Consider the following 15,574-nt stretch of genomic DNA (forward strand, 5'->3'; position numbering starts at 1 on the left):
AGTTAGTGTCATATTCTGAAATAAAGGTTAAAAAAAAACTCAGCCCAATGGGGAGCCATTTTTTTGCCTTCTTTCATGTGGAATGTCTTTTATGTTCTATCATGTGTGCTGATACAACCAGGAACCTAATTCAATTATCAAGGCGATCAGCTGATGATTTAAAATGGGGAAAAAAGCCTACAAAAATGCAGGCTGATCACTACTGAACCCTTTTCAAAAATAAAGGAAGAAGAATAAAGTAAATAGAAAGCTAACTGTTTTTAATATAAATGCTTTTTGCAGTAATCAAGTACTTAGAAGTTCTTGATGGAAGAAAATGTGTGTATATTAAGATACACATATACGCATATGTGAAGGACATATTACATGCTTCTTGCCATAAGCAAGATGTTTACTGTCTGAAATTAGGAACTAATTTGATGTGTGCTGTCACTATTTGAAAATGTTTTTAAATTATGCTTCATAACGTTCATTTCTAGGTTTGGTGAAGTTTGTTTCAAAAAAGAAAGATCTTATCTAAAAGTGTGGGTTTTTTTGTCTGGATACTAGTAAAAGACATTGAGTAACTGTGAGTTTTCCCTAATAAACTATTTTTCAGCTCCATTTCAAAACATCTTTTATTTATGAAGAATAATAGCAAAGTGTCTTTTAATAATGCTACTACTATTGAAAAATGGCTGCTGTTGTGTTAGGATTAACTGAGTTTTAGTGGTGTGGAAAAAAAAAAAAAGCAGTTGGAATAGTTCAGAACAAAAATTGATCTGCTGTTAAGTATGTTAAAGGGAAATCATTTAAATTAACCTTATCTCTTATTCCGTAACCAAAATAGTATCAAACACAAATGTTACGCTCACTCTGTAGCTGTGTAGTTTTCAGAATATTGACTGTGTCTCATACATAAAACCAGGGGTCTGTATGTCTCAAGCATGAAAACTCATTACCTGTGAAATCTCCAATTTTTGCTCCTAAAATCTGTAAACATAAGGACATTTTTTTAATGGAATCTGTAGCTACCTGAGTAGATTTAGGAAGAGCAGGAATGTTTGTTCTCTGAAAAGCAGTTAAAAAAAGTTTTTACATGTGGAAAGAAATGAAGATAGTGTAATTTTGCATATCAACAGGTAGTAGTGGTAGGTTTTTTTTAACATGTTAGCTCTTTATTCTCCTGGTTTTTATACAGTCCTAGATATAATTATTTTGTCTTTTACTGTTGTTTTTGGATGGAGTATAACTTCTTATTATCTTTTGCAAAGCTATTGTAAAGTACGTTGCCTTTTATTATTAAGCACCTTACGAGCGTTGTATCTGTTTGATAAATTATAGAAATAACAGGTTACTGCAGAAGAGTCAGCACATCTGAGAGGCTATAGAAGCATTGGCTATTAAGTAGATCTTGTGCAGATATGCTGATTTGGAAATTAATTTTATATGCATCCCAGTATCAAAGTTATGCCCTAAGACTTGAATGGGATGCACAATGGGTGAGACACGTTCTGGTATTGCACGCCGTGTGCTGGCAGAGTGCAGCTATTGTCTACCATTGCATTTTTCCTCCTTTTCTGCAGGAGTCGGATGGGTCATGGGGTCTTCTGGCTCTTGGCTCCATCCCCTCACTGCCTTGACACTGCCATACTAAGGGAAAAAAAAAAAAAAAAAAAAAAAAGTAAAGCTGAGACAGGTCTGTGCAAGGTGTTACAAGTAGGGGAAAGAAACATCTTCCCCCATCCATGTGACTGGAAACAAAGGCTCATCTAGCTGAGACAACGCTATGTCGGTGGCATGTTTCACACAGAAAGCTGTCAGGCTGACGTGCTTGTGTGAATGAACCCCGAATAATTCCAACTCCTAACGTGGGTACTGATCATCCCATCTCTGCCCCCTGGCCAAGGCCTGCTCTGGAAGGGCGAGCTGCTGATGGCGGCCTCCAAACAGGATGAAAACATGCCTCGATCTCATTTTTGTTCTTGTGTTTTCCTTTGTCTGTTAGATTCCTATTTAAAATGGATGTTTCACGGAGTCCCGCCCATTTAGGAAGAAAGGGTTTTGGGAGGTGATTTTGAACTTCAGTCAGGACAGTAATTAGAGGGGGGGAAGGAAAAGGCATTTCTTTCAGAATAGAATATCTATACTGCAGTAGTGGTTTACCCAATATTTCCACTCATAAGCAGGGATGCTACGTGCCTTATTTAAGGAACAGTAAGATGCACAGAGGAATTTAGGCACCGACCTCGTGTCCGTGGGAAATAGGTGCTGAAGTCCCCATTTGTGTCTGTACCTTCAGCTGCTCATTGCAGCTGTTAAACTTCAAAGTTTGTGAAGAATTTTAACATTTTTTCATCAGTTACCACATTGATACTTTTTTTTTTTTTTGGGGGGGGGGGGAGGGGGTGGAAATGGCAGATTTATTTCTGTCCACAGGTCATTTCAAGGGCTAAATGAAAAACAAGAATAGTAGAAAGAATAGAAAATATTTATTAACCCTGTCTTAATTGGTGAAGTGGCTCAGGAAACTCAAATTGTATCTAAAAATTGTCAGAGTAATTTAGTATTTTAGAATCTCTTCTAAAAACCCATTTTAGTTAATGAATTATCTCAATACATCAAAATTGCTAATATATCCAGTAAATTGTTTCCTTCAGTGATCAACATCATTAGTCCTACTTTCCGGTCTAATCTTCTTTCTTATTCTGAGTGTACCTTTATAACTCGGTTAATTCCTGGGGTCATTGTTTGGGTAGCTGCTCCCAGGTTTAGTTAACAGGGAGATCTCTCTTGGGAGACAGTCAACAAAAAGATGATCAAAGGTATTGTCTGGTACCCTGGCCTCTAAGTTCTTTGGTATTGCAACTACTTGAGGCTGTTTTCAAACCCTGTTTTGAAGATGGAGTCAAAATACACGTAAAGAAATATTATATTCATTTTAAGATTTGACTAATGTTGTGAAGATACAAATCATTTATTTTACTACCTATAAACTGTTTCAGCACACTGAAGAAAAAGCTATGCTAATTTATATAGCTTTGACATTTTATAATTTTCATGATTTTTAGATAAAGGATTTTATATTTAAAACTTTAATAGTCTAGTCTGAGTTCATTTATCTTTAATTTTTGAAACGGGTAGAGTAATTCATAACAGTAATTTTATTCCTGTAATGTAATATTCACTTCAGTTCATTTGTGCATTAAAATTCCTTTAAGACCGTTATTAATGATTTATATAATGAAATGTCATATTAATCACAGAAGTTTTCACATTTTATTATTCTCTTCCATGTTAATACTATCTTTATGATCTCTATTAATGTTTTATATCCTCTAATTTCAATTATAAATCAAGAACATTTTCATGTTTTTGTTGGTATTTGCTTTTCAGGGGTGCCACCTTTAAAATTTTATGACTTTTTCCCCTACACATGCAGTATAAAACATCTTTATTCATATAAAGGTAGTTAATTATGTCTTTGTTTATAGTAAACTTTCATTGACAAACTTATAGTTATAATATTTCTTTTCAAGCTCAGAGACTAGAACGTCTGCGGAAAGAGAGACAAAATCAAATAAAATGCAAAAATGTTCAGTGGAAAGACAGAAATACTTCTTACTCAGGTAAGAAGAAAAGATCTTCTATTATCCTACTGTTTTTATTTCTGCTTTTGGTGGTTACAGCATTTCCAGTTTGTAATTTTCACTTCAACTTTCAAGGCATAAAGAAAATACCAGTTACTGGTTTTGCCTTCCATTTCCCAGTTATGCTCTTCCCATGGTGTGTTGTTGGGGGGGGGGGGGGGGCACAGGCTTCCCATTTGTTTTAAGCTATGACTGGAGCATTCCAAATTATTAATAAAGGCAAAGTAAAGATTAAATTTTTAAGATTTAGTTTGCTGGTTTGAACTAGTTAGAGTGGCTGCTCTTTTTTTTTTTTTTTTTTTTTTGTAATGTAAGTTGTTAATACAGTGTTTGTGTGTTCTGTCATCTTGTAACAACATTATCTTCTCATACTGTTATTATCTCAGTGAGCAAGAAGTGGCAACAGGAAAGATTTTAGTGTTACTGTGAGATATTTAAGTAACAGGACACACTATTGTTGCTGTAGGGTACCTGATTGGCAAGTGTCTGCATTCAAAATGCAGGATCAACATCTCCATACAAGTTACGGTTTTCTTACTGTTCCAGAGGTATTTGGTCTACACAGTAAGGAGGAATTTCTTAGAAATTATATTTATAGATTTTTTGTGGTCACTTCTCTGCATGAGGGGGAAGTCTATATGCGATCTACTTAAACAAAAGCATAATAAATGCCGTCTTAGCTTATACTAGTATCAGTAACTTCTACAAGAATATGCTGCTTTTTTTTTTTTTTTTTACTGTTATATAATGAAGTGTTTCTGACTGGATGTTCTACATAGCTTGAATTGTAATGTATGAAATTAAAAATCTGTCTCAGTTCTCTTATTTCATAGCTCAAGCTAGTATCTATTCCTATTGTATTTGACATACATTCAACCTTTGTGTGGTCTGTCATGCCTACTTCTTTCAAAATTTGTGTATATCTTAATGAGGTCCCCATGTAATCTCCTTTTTTTTTGCCTAAATCCTTGTATCTTCCTGGCTGTCATTTGCAGAGCCTTTTCCAGTTCTATAGCATCTCTTTTTAAAGGAGTGAACAAAGCTGCTCACATGAGCAACCCGGTTGCACTAATCCTTAGTACAGTGTTCAGCTATGTTTGATGCTCTAGTAATGCGTTGTGAAATGTTTCTGCCTTTATTTCTGTAACCAGAGCTGTACGTTTTAAAGTTTAATCTGCCATAACCTCAAACTCTTTGGTCAATATTTTTGTAACGTTTGACCATTGGTGATGCAATTCTTTTTTTCCTGATTTAACTGCTTGATACTCCTTTGCAGAAATATCCAAATTACACTCAGATTCTAGTTTCCTCCTGTCTGTGTGTTTTCTTTTTCACGTAGGCTCCACCATGACATTTAGTTCCTTTTGCGCATTCCCTTGAAGATAAACATGATGCATCAACCAGCAGCGAAGGAGGTGTCCTGCTCTGTAAAATTGTGCTGGGCTTTCGTTTGCCACTGAAGAAGCAGGCAGATGGATCAGTACCTCCCTGCTGCAGATCAAATTTAAATAAAAAAATAAATTACGTAAAAACTCCAGGCGCTTGGTATCTCTCTTTATTGGCAGAATTGATTTTCTTTCTCAGCTTAGTAACTGAGGTTCTTCATGTTTCTTCACTAATTTGCATGAAGAGCAACACAGTAGTAATAGGCTAGGAAAAAGAGAAGCTTTAAGACATATCATCTGTGTCTTCCTTTTTGTTCTGTGTGTGAGATGCTGTCTGTTCTGTTCCTTGAGTTCAGCATTATTGGTAAATACACATTAAAGCAGTAACAATAGATGCAGCAGTTCTCACGTGGGGGAATTTGGCTGTCTTCTTCCAACTGTTTATCTGAGCTTTAGACAAAGTCAAGCTTATGGCTGGCATCTTGCAAACTAAAAGGACGCCGGAAGGTTGCTCTTTTGTACTGCATTAGTCTGATAGCATCATCTCCATAGATAACTCGTCACAGAGAGATGCCCTGCTGTAAAAGGAAACTCTTACTAGCGTTTGCATTGTCCTGGAGGTGGATATGTAGTCGTAATTTGAGGTGTTAGGCAAATGCATATCCTTTGTGATTATTTTTTTATTGCTATATACATAAATAAAAAGTCTACTAAGCAGGGTAAAGGGAAGTGAGAGACGAGTAATTTTGTGTACGGTAATAAGAAATAAGATACGTATTTTGTACTTATCTGTCTGCCTGCCATCATGAGACAAGCCACTTGCCTTGTGAAAGGAATGAATTTGAGAGAGGAGGCTGTAGAAAAACTATGTGCGTTTGGAGTTGGTCAGGGGACTAACAAATACAAAGATGCTCCAGGGGCACTGACTGAATGGAAGTGAAGTGGAACACATCGGAGGTCTTTTTTGCTCAGCTGTGCCACCAATTCACTTTAGCTTAATGTGCATCAGTGCTTTGTCAGTAGAATGAAAATAACATCTCAGCTTCATGTCGTATAGAGGTCTTGCTATCTTAGTAAAGCAGTTTGTGGGTCCTACAAACCAAATGTTGATATACATAGGAAAAGGTTACTCTTTTAAAAAATGCAAGGTATTTTTAGATTAGCCTATGAAAGCAAATACTAAATCATTGTATCTTCATCTTCCATTCATTCATTTAGGAACAAATAGAATGTGAATTCGCAACATACTGACAGAGTCATTCAAAAACCTCAGACTTCAGCCCATATATAGTAACTTCGATAGCTAATAAAACCACATGTTCAAACAAAAAACATGCACAGAATAACAGGAAGGCTTACTTTCAATAAATAAATTAAAATGATGCAGTTAAAGCTAACTCTTCTGTCACGTAAGGTATTTGACTTGCGTGAAAGCTATACAAAACTCAAAGCAAAACAGATGTCACTAATGAATGCAGAATAATTTTCAAGATCCTTTTTTTGCACATCCCAAAAAAGGAAACAATAAGCAAATCATCTTAATGTTTCCCTAGAGACTAAAACACTTACTTGTTCACTTGAGCCATTAAATCCATTATTCTCAATCCAAAACATAGTGGATGAGACCGTCATTTTCAATCCAAAAAAAAGGATGAGAAATACCAGGTAGGGGTAATGCTCTAGCATAATTGTAGTTGATTGTTGTTGTTTGGTTGGTAGGTTTTTATTTGTTTGTTTGTTTTTAACAAAGGTAAGTTTGTGACCCAAAAAAAACACAAAACACACAGAATCCCTAGTGGTGTTGCCATATTTTTAAAAAGCATTTAATCAAACTTTTTTGGTTAATCACAGCCTCTCACAAGACTGTTAGGTATCTGTTAGTACAAATATTTAACACGTTTGCCAGCTGCCTGAATTTTCAGGCTGGTAAAATAAATTGCGTTTTTGAGTAGCTATAATCTGACAAGTTTTAATTTCACAGTTTAAGAAATGAATCAGCTCCCTGTAGATGGAGTCCCTAGTCAGTCTGCCTTAGGAGCGTTTTCATTTCCCTGGAGGGGCAACACGTAAATCTTTGAGAGGTGAGAGAATCCAAATGCACGAATGCAGAGCAGGGTCAGTCCAGGAGAACTGGTGTTGGTTCTCAGTTAATGATTGATTGAGTTTGGGGGTTCTTTGCTCCTAGAGCAGATGTGGAGAAAACTTGTCCAGATTCAGTCACAGTTTCTTGCAGATGAGACCCATTGGTATTAATAATGCTAAAACACCCCAGGCTCTGTCCTGATTTTGTAGTGTCCTTGTAACACAAGAAGCCCTATTTAATTTAATTTATTTATTTAAGTATTCTTGTAAATTTTGTGTTAAAACTGTTTCTGGTAATTCAGCTATGCAGTCTCTTCATATGAAAAGAGCTTTACGATGGAAGCATTTATGAGACCTCACAGACTCCATGAAGTACTCCATTAACTCATATTACCTTTGTTTTTATATATATATATATAAATATATATATTATTTTTTTAGCTTTTTTTAATTGTCCTGAATGGTGTTGGCAGGTTTGATACTTTGAGAGGAGACCATATCCAGTCTACCATGAGAAGTAAACTCCAAAGGAAAGGTTCTTCTGGATCAGATGTAGTCTCTAGCCCACTGCTGGCAGCACAGTGCCATTATAGTATAGTAATGGAGTGTAATAACACATGTTACAAGCTCAATTTGAAATGCGATTGCATGGCCTATTGCAGATAAAACAACAGTTCTTTAGAAAAAAAGAAAAACAGTCAAGCAGAAAGACCAAAACTGCCAAATTCTCTTTTTGAACCTTTATTTTTATCTCAATTCAAGTGGATCTTGTAGTGATGAGTTCATTGTATGGGGAAAAATGCATCTTTTCCTCAGTCAGATGTTAGCATTGTTTAAACTTCTAATATTTTCATACCTTTGGGCTATAAAAGAGTGGTGGTAGATTCTGTCTTGCTAAAGCATTTACTGTTTATATATATACTTTGTGTTATCCCTCTTATAATGTCATCTTTTTGTGGTAATCAGTAGTCTCTGTACATCTCCTAATACAATACTCTCATCTCTTTTCTGATCTACAGCAGAGGAACTGAGCTCACTGTTTGAAAAAAAGAATTTCAGAGTAAAATCCCCATGTTCTGGGAAGCAGTCAATATTGTCTGTGCGCCTTGAGCAGTGTCCACTACAGCTGAATAACCCCTTCAATGAGTACTCAAAATTTGATGGCAAGGTAAGTAAAACAGATATTTTTCTCTTATATCCAGGTGATCCCTGACCTGAAGATGATAAGCCTTAGGCAGTTCTTGTGTGCATTTACTGGTTCAAACGTTAATTAGTCTTTGTAGTAGGCTTAGTTATTTTGGAGTGGTTATCTGGAAACATGCATCTCCTCATCTTAAACATAATAGATTCAGATTCAGTAGAACCAGTTCTCCGCTTTTCATTACAAAATTGTGCCTTACCTTGCTGTTTTTCTCCTCCAGCAGGTTTGTTAGGTAAATGTATAGTGTGGCAGAGTTCTAGATCTATAGGGTTGATGGTGAGACCCTTTGTATAAATGATTGGTTATCTGGCACTTCTGAAAGTCTCTTCTGCTTAGTCACATCACAGCACTTGCTAAATATTCCACTGTTTGTTCTGTCTTTATCTTCAAAATGCTCTCACAATAGTGGAAAAATCCACGCTCTGTTTAGAGGGTAGAAAAGCATAGCTGCAACAGGACAAGATCTGTGGGGGAAAAAAAGGACTAAAGAATGTAATTCTGTGTAAGTACTCATCTATGTAACAAGTCAAGGAGGTTCATTACAAACCTAGGAAGGTTAGGTTGATTCCTTGTCTGCACTCACTTTAAGAACTTGCATTTGTTATTGCTCAGAATTGTGGATTACTATCTTTCCTTGTATGCAAACTAGTTACTCTTTATTTTCTTTCTATATCATAAAGTCTGTACTGGAATATAAATGTTGTGGTGGATCAGTGTCGTTTGTTTTGAAACAATTATAAATACTGCATGAATCGGTTTTCAGTTGGATTTGTTTGTGGAGTATCCTGTGAGAGTGTGAAGTTTGAGCTTCATTGCCATTCTGATGGAAGAATTTCATATTATGTTAAGTATTTTTAAAGTGCAAAGTCGGACATGTAACTCCACTAGTGTATTTAGAAGTAGTTAGAGTATTTGTAGAATGGTAACTTTTAAACCATGAAGTTCATGTCGCAAAAGCTGCCTCTATTCTTACCTCAACTACTATGGGCCAGTAAGTGTAATACTAATTCAGTTTTCCAAAATGTTTGGCCTCATTAATAAATGATAGCACTACTTCTCTGACAACACAAAGATACCTTGCTGTTCTTACCTCATGAAATTTCAGTTTGGCAAATGTTTACATGTACTTCCAACAGTTACAGACAGTGGAAGTAAAAATGACATCAACGCTTCTTTAAGGGAAATTTATTATAGTTGAATGGTGTCCCAGTCTTGTTGATTTAATACTTGAGCATGATTTGGGATCCTTGCTAGAATTTTTATCAGAAATTTGAAAAACTTAAGCATCTTTCCCTCCCATTTTGATAATCAAAATTGCTTTTTATTTATTTATATGAATTATAGTTGACTGTAATTAACATCTTAATTTTCATATTTCTCTGATATACTTAGCAGGTGATTGTTCCATTTGAAGGAAATTGTACTGTACAAATTAGTTTCAGATATTAATGAAATACATCAGTGTTACTCAGTTGTGATGCGTAGGGTGATATAAATCAGTTTATGTGTGATTTAGAAATCAAAGTACTTATGTAACTCTCCAAAATAATTGAATTGACATTTTGTTAGACTATAAACAGACTGTATTAATTATAACAAGATTGTTTATATTACTCTGGTAAGTTTTTCAATAGAGTGGTCATAAAATTTATTCTCTAGACTTCTGTATCTGTTGTTTTTTAATACCTACTTGACCATCTGAGATGTAGAGGAAACATTAAAGTTTGCTAGTGACTTACTCTACTTACATAAAGTTTGTTGTATTTTCAGGCAGTAATGTAAACATCCAGATTATCATTTTTTCATTTAAAAAATGTTTTTAATGAAATACCATTGATCTGGTATTTATTTTTATTGATAATATATGAGCAGTATTTTTCAGATAAATGCAGTTCTTTCAGGGAGTAGTGCGTGACTTATTTACATAATTAACAGAGCCACGTATCTCTTGGGAAAATGATACCTAATTGGGGAGAGGCGGGGGGATAAGGAGGGGCTAGGGGCCTAATTAAACATGTCTTTAAAAAAAAAAAAAAAAAAACTACTTAATTATGTATTTACTCGAGGGATCACAGCGGCTCTGAAATCTTTGAGATTATAGATTATAGCCAGGCTCTTCTTTTTATATGCATGTATTTGAGTATTGTAACGTAAGCTTTCAGCTTGTTGGCTAACACCTGTTTTGCGGTAAACCTTCAGGAAAGCTCTTCATCTACAGTATGTGAGCTTTGCTCATGTGGGTTCAACTGCATGCTGAATGGTTCCCACTTACCACTAATTTAGCTTCCTAACTGACCTGATGCTATAAAACCTTCCTATGCAGGGTCTTCCTTGCCCTGCCCCACCCCACCCCAGCCTTTGATTTATTGTTTTAAGCTAATCAGTTAAAAATAAGAAAACATTGCATGCAATAACATCAACCAATTCATTAAAATGCTTACATCTTGCAGGCATTTTCTGCCAGATTTAGTGTCTTTTTCATAACCACTTCTGCAATTTTATGAAATAATAAAATTTTAAAGCACTCTAATTTCTTCCTGTTCTGATCAGTTCATTAATTACCGAAAAATTAGAGAATATGGCTTGTGAAATGCAACTACATTGGAAGCATTCTAATCAGCTCAAGAATTCAGGTGACTCTTGGCACATGGTTACACAGGACAGACTTCTGGCTTTCATGTGCATTGTAAAACTTCAGTTCTAACCAGAAGACATTCTTATAACTTCTCATGCCTGCATATTCAAGTTTTTCCTTAATGTAGTTGATGTAAACCTAACTCTTGCCTGCATGGTTTGTAAATCATGTGGGTTGGACATCTTGGTTAATAAATCTTGCAAACTCTAGCTAAGATTATCATATGAAAATAAGCCTTATTTATTAATTCAGTTGTCATTTGTGTAGTAAATTACTCGAAGGCTTAAGAAATCAGTTGCCATTTCGGTTTCCTTTATCTGCATGCAAACTAAATCATCAAACATTTTATAGGTAAGTTTAGCTATATTGCTGTTTACAAGATTTGAAAAATCATATTTTGATGGCTTATAGTCCCAACCAGCTGACTGTTGATAAGGTTGGGAAAATAAGACAGACCATAAGAGAGAGTCGAAAGCCATAGCCATGTACCAGCCATGAAACACAAAAGTGTTGTAACCGCTTGTTTCAGCGACAGAACTGTGAGATTCACAACATTCAGATTAACATTTCTTTTCAGGAGTAATCACAATTATTAGATAATGACTGTTGATTTTTAGTGGTAAGCTTTGTTGCAGAATCAAGACCTTAATTATTCTGCTCTTCTTTATTTTGATATTCAGAAAGAGGGTCTAGCATTACCTGTCTTTCATTAATTGTTTTATAAACATATGTCTTTTCATTCTATAGAAATTCAGAATACTTTTTTTTCAAATCACGAGTGTAACTTGCTTGAGTTGCTGGAAAGTGGGGTGATGAGTCTTATCTGAGATATTAGTCATAAAGGATACTGATTTAGTACAGTATTAGTGTCAAAGCTATTCAGCCTCATGACCACTAGCAAAAGTAAGTGTTGCCAAGTTCTACTGGGACAGAGGAAAGTCATGCAAGAATCGACTGTTAGCTCTGCAGGATCCTGCATGACTAACTCTTGTTAAGGCCCCTGTTTACAGTTCCTGTGGAAGTCATCTTTGAAGTCCATCCGCATCCATTTTTCTTTGTAGTCTCTGCCACCTTTAAGAAATTCTAATCACTTGAACTGACAAGTGTCTTGTCAGTTCGGTTTTTGAGATGCCTCTCACCAAATGGCTGCTCTTACATCCTGAGAAGAATGTTAACAAACACTGAAGTGCTACAGGACTGTTGAAAAAAATAAACTAAATGCCAAAGATATGTAAAATAGTCAAAGAAGAAAGCTGAAATCAAAATGTAAAAAAGGGATCATTCAGCTCTAGAATAAACTTGATGTGCAAGGCAAAAAACTTTTCCTGCATGCAGACTAGTCTTCTTGATTTTTTTTTATTGCAAAATCCATAATTACTAGCTGACAATCAAGACTTTAAGAGTCTTCTAGTTTTTCTGACCTTATAGGGGCATTGTGGGCTTACTTGACTACTGGAGATAATTTAAAAATAGGTTACCATGAATTTTGATTGGATAGATACTAAAAATCCTACTGCAAGCAACGGTACCTCTGAATGGTATTATTTTTTTTATGGGCAATTTTAGTAATGTGTTAAAAACCAACAATTTCTCTTACAGCAACTGTTTTAAAAATGATGCTGTGGAAAGCATGGGGGGAAGGGATAATTCATGAGTGCTAATTGCTTGGCTGTTAATTTTCATAAGTGTTGATAGAAGCAGTTCCTTAAATTAAACTTTGTTTAAAATGTATCAGGGGAAATATTCCACAATGTCGGGCCTGAAGTGAAAATTAATATGAATGCTGTGGCAATTAACACGTACTGGTTAATAGCTTTTAGCAGCATTTTGGGATGATAGTCCTTAAATACATTTTTGCATGCTGCTCTTGTTTCAGTCTTGTTTAAGAGTATTTCTGGATAATCATGAACAAATGTTTTCCACAGTCTCCCGTATTAAATAGCTATACTTAAAGAAAGTACATAAAGAACTTATGAAAGAAGCAATACTGTTGTATTTAATATTGAGAATGTTTAAAACAATCCAGTATTGAAATCTGTGAAATATTTTTATGTAAATACTCTGCCCCAGAGCTGCGTAGAATGTCCTCATGTTTTTTTTTTTTTTTTAAAGCAGTTGCTTTTTCTGCTAATTTTAGTGGTTTACATAAAACATGCACTCTACTGAAATACTTGAAATAAAGATACTTATCGTGTTATCATTTATATGACCTTTCAAATGGTGTTTGGATTAGGTACACATTACTCTGCTCTAGCACATGCCTGGTTCTAACATCTTGTAATAAAATACATATAATGTTGCAGGTAGTTGTTAAGAGAGATTTATTAGAGAGAATTGTGTACAGTGCTTTTTTATGCTTTGCGAACAGCTCAAGATGTAAGTTACACAGCCTTCTAGTGTTTTGGAACACTTGCTTTAACTATCCTTGTTGTGATGTCTCTGTGCCCCAGTGGCACGACGTGGTGAGATGGGCCAGCGCAGCTGCCGGAGAGGTATTTTAGTTCTGCTGAAGCGGAGGCTGTGCTGTGCTGTCTTCCTGGATTGGCTTTGCACTTCGTTTGGCCAGGTACAAGCAGCGTTGCTTGGCATCACCCCTGCTGGGGGACGATCCCACTCACCTGGACAAGAGGAGTGGGCTCCCCGCACACCAGCACGGCCGAGCAGCACGTTCCTGGCCGGGGGCTCCAGGGAAGCTCTGCGGCCTCTCCCCATGGTGCTGCTCCTCACAGTGCCTGGGCAGCGCTGTGCACTGGTGCCAGCTCAGGAGAGGGGTCAGGGACACAGACAGGGGAAGGTCAGGGACAGGCAGTGTCACAATGGGCGCTGCGGGTGTGGGCTGCAGCCTCTTGCTCGGTCCAGTTCCAGAGCTGCACCGTTGGGCTTTAGGCACCTGAAACAACTGCTGGGAGCATGTAGTTGTGTCCCACTTTCCTGTCAGCAGGCTGCAGCTCCTTGTAAATTTTTTCACCCCGTCAAGATGGGGAGTTGAGGTCTCATGTAATACTGAGCACCTCTTGCCATCAGTGACGTGCATCCCTAAGACATAGGGTTTCATACTTCTGGTCCTTACGTGTAGCATCACATCTGCTGTGCAGAGAGTCCAGTCATGCTTTCCTTAAGATGGAGATTCTTAACTGAAAAATTACCACTTTCTAAAATAAATTTTCTTTCGGAATACGTGATTAACATGAGCAGTGCTGCTAGCTGAGTTGTATTTAAATAAAACACCCCTGTATTAAGAATGCTTGGTTTGTTCTTTATTGTGTCAAAGCTGTAGTGTTCCTGAAGCCTAATGAGCACACGTGGCTGCTGGCGCTGCGGGCGGTGGTGCTGGGAGGAGCGAGGCCCTGCGCCCACGGTCAGCCCGGCAGCGCCGTGGAGGTCACAGCACGCGGGCCTCGGGCTTCCATGCAGTGATTAAAACATATTAAGCTGACTGTTGCTCAATTTAAAGTACTTCAGAAACTGTTTTGTTATTTCCTATAGAAGAGCCATTTGTCAGCAGATAGGGAAGCGCCTTGTGATGGTGGCTGAGTGCTCGCGCTGGGTGGGCAGGGAGCGGATCTGAGCCCCCGCGGGACTGCGCCTCTCCCTCAGGGGCCTGCTGTCCTCCATCGCGCCTGCTGTCCCCCATCGGCCGTCCCCATGGCTGCGGTACCTCGCAGGGCAGCGCAGGGGTGGCGTGGCCTCTGCTGGCCAAACTGTCGCCTGGGGTAGGAGGCTGAATGTTGTTTTTTTGCCGTCACCTCTGTTTGGGGACATGAGTTTTATCTCTCAGTTCCAGGCATTTCACTTGCATTAAAAACATTTTTCAGGCCTTATGCAGATTAATGTAGATCTGGTTTGATTAACTTCTGGCTTGAAGGCACATTTGATTCACTTCTCCCTCTTCTGCACCTCAGCTCCTTGTCTCTTGCTGCTGTTGTTCGCAATTGCCCTTCCTAGGCAGCATTCCTGCCTTACAGAGAAATCCCTTTTTGAAAACGGATCTGTGTTTGTTCGTGGCCTGTTGCAGTCTTTGAACTCGTTGAAATGAGCCAACAGCCCTACTGGGATAGTACTTCCCAAAGTCCTGCATTGCTTTGTGAAACCGTCTGCTGCCTGGTGTTCGCATGTCAAGATGGTGTTGTCAATGCCACCGTGCTTCCCGTTAAACTTAAACTCTAAATAAGATGAAAGTAAGTTTTGAAGACCTGCAAAGTATGCTACTATGTAACAAAGAATTAAATTGATTTGTTATGTGTGCATTTAGCTACAATTCATTTTAATTGTCCTTATGAAGTTAAAAAGTATTAGTGTCAGATAAAGATTCATCACCATAGTATGATTTAAAGCTGGTGCTATAGAAAGCAGGCATGTGTTCTGGCAGATGTTTATATAAGGCACTGTCTCTTCTGACAGCAGTTAAAAAGTATGGTTGTAGTAATCAAATTGTGGTGCAGCATCTCAGAGGCTAGAACCAGATTGAATTAAAATAGATATAAGATTTATGAATAGCAATAGCTGTGATAAAATTTCACTACCTTCTTTAATGGGAAGGACCTTTACACAGTACAAGAATAAGATTTTAAATTGTGCCTTCCAATTTTTTTCTTTTTTTTCCCCCTTCTGGAATAATATTCAATTATGGAGAAGGAACAAG

At 37.1% G+C, this 15,574-nt stretch overlaps 1 protein-coding gene across 2 annotated transcripts in view; it reads left to right on the forward strand.

The window, feature by feature from the left end:
- Window positions 1-15,574, forward strand: part of MAPKAP1 (MAPK associated protein 1) — a 101,340-nt gene that overhangs the window by 10,883 nt on the left and 74,883 nt on the right. For both annotated transcript variants that reach the window (XM_032200021.1, XM_032200022.1), the window contains exons 3-4: window positions 3,519-3,608; window positions 8,116-8,264. In XM_032200021.1, the coding sequence (XP_032055912.1) occupies window positions 3,519-3,608; window positions 8,116-8,264 (239 nt within the window). The remainder of the gene's footprint in view (window positions 1-3,518; window positions 3,609-8,115; window positions 8,265-15,574) is intronic.

This window comes from Aythya fuligula, chromosome 19, assembly GCF_009819795.1.
Source record: "Aythya fuligula isolate bAytFul2 chromosome 19, bAytFul2.pri, whole genome shotgun sequence".
Classification (NCBI taxonomy): domain Eukaryota; kingdom Metazoa; phylum Chordata; class Aves; order Anseriformes; family Anatidae; genus Aythya; species Aythya fuligula.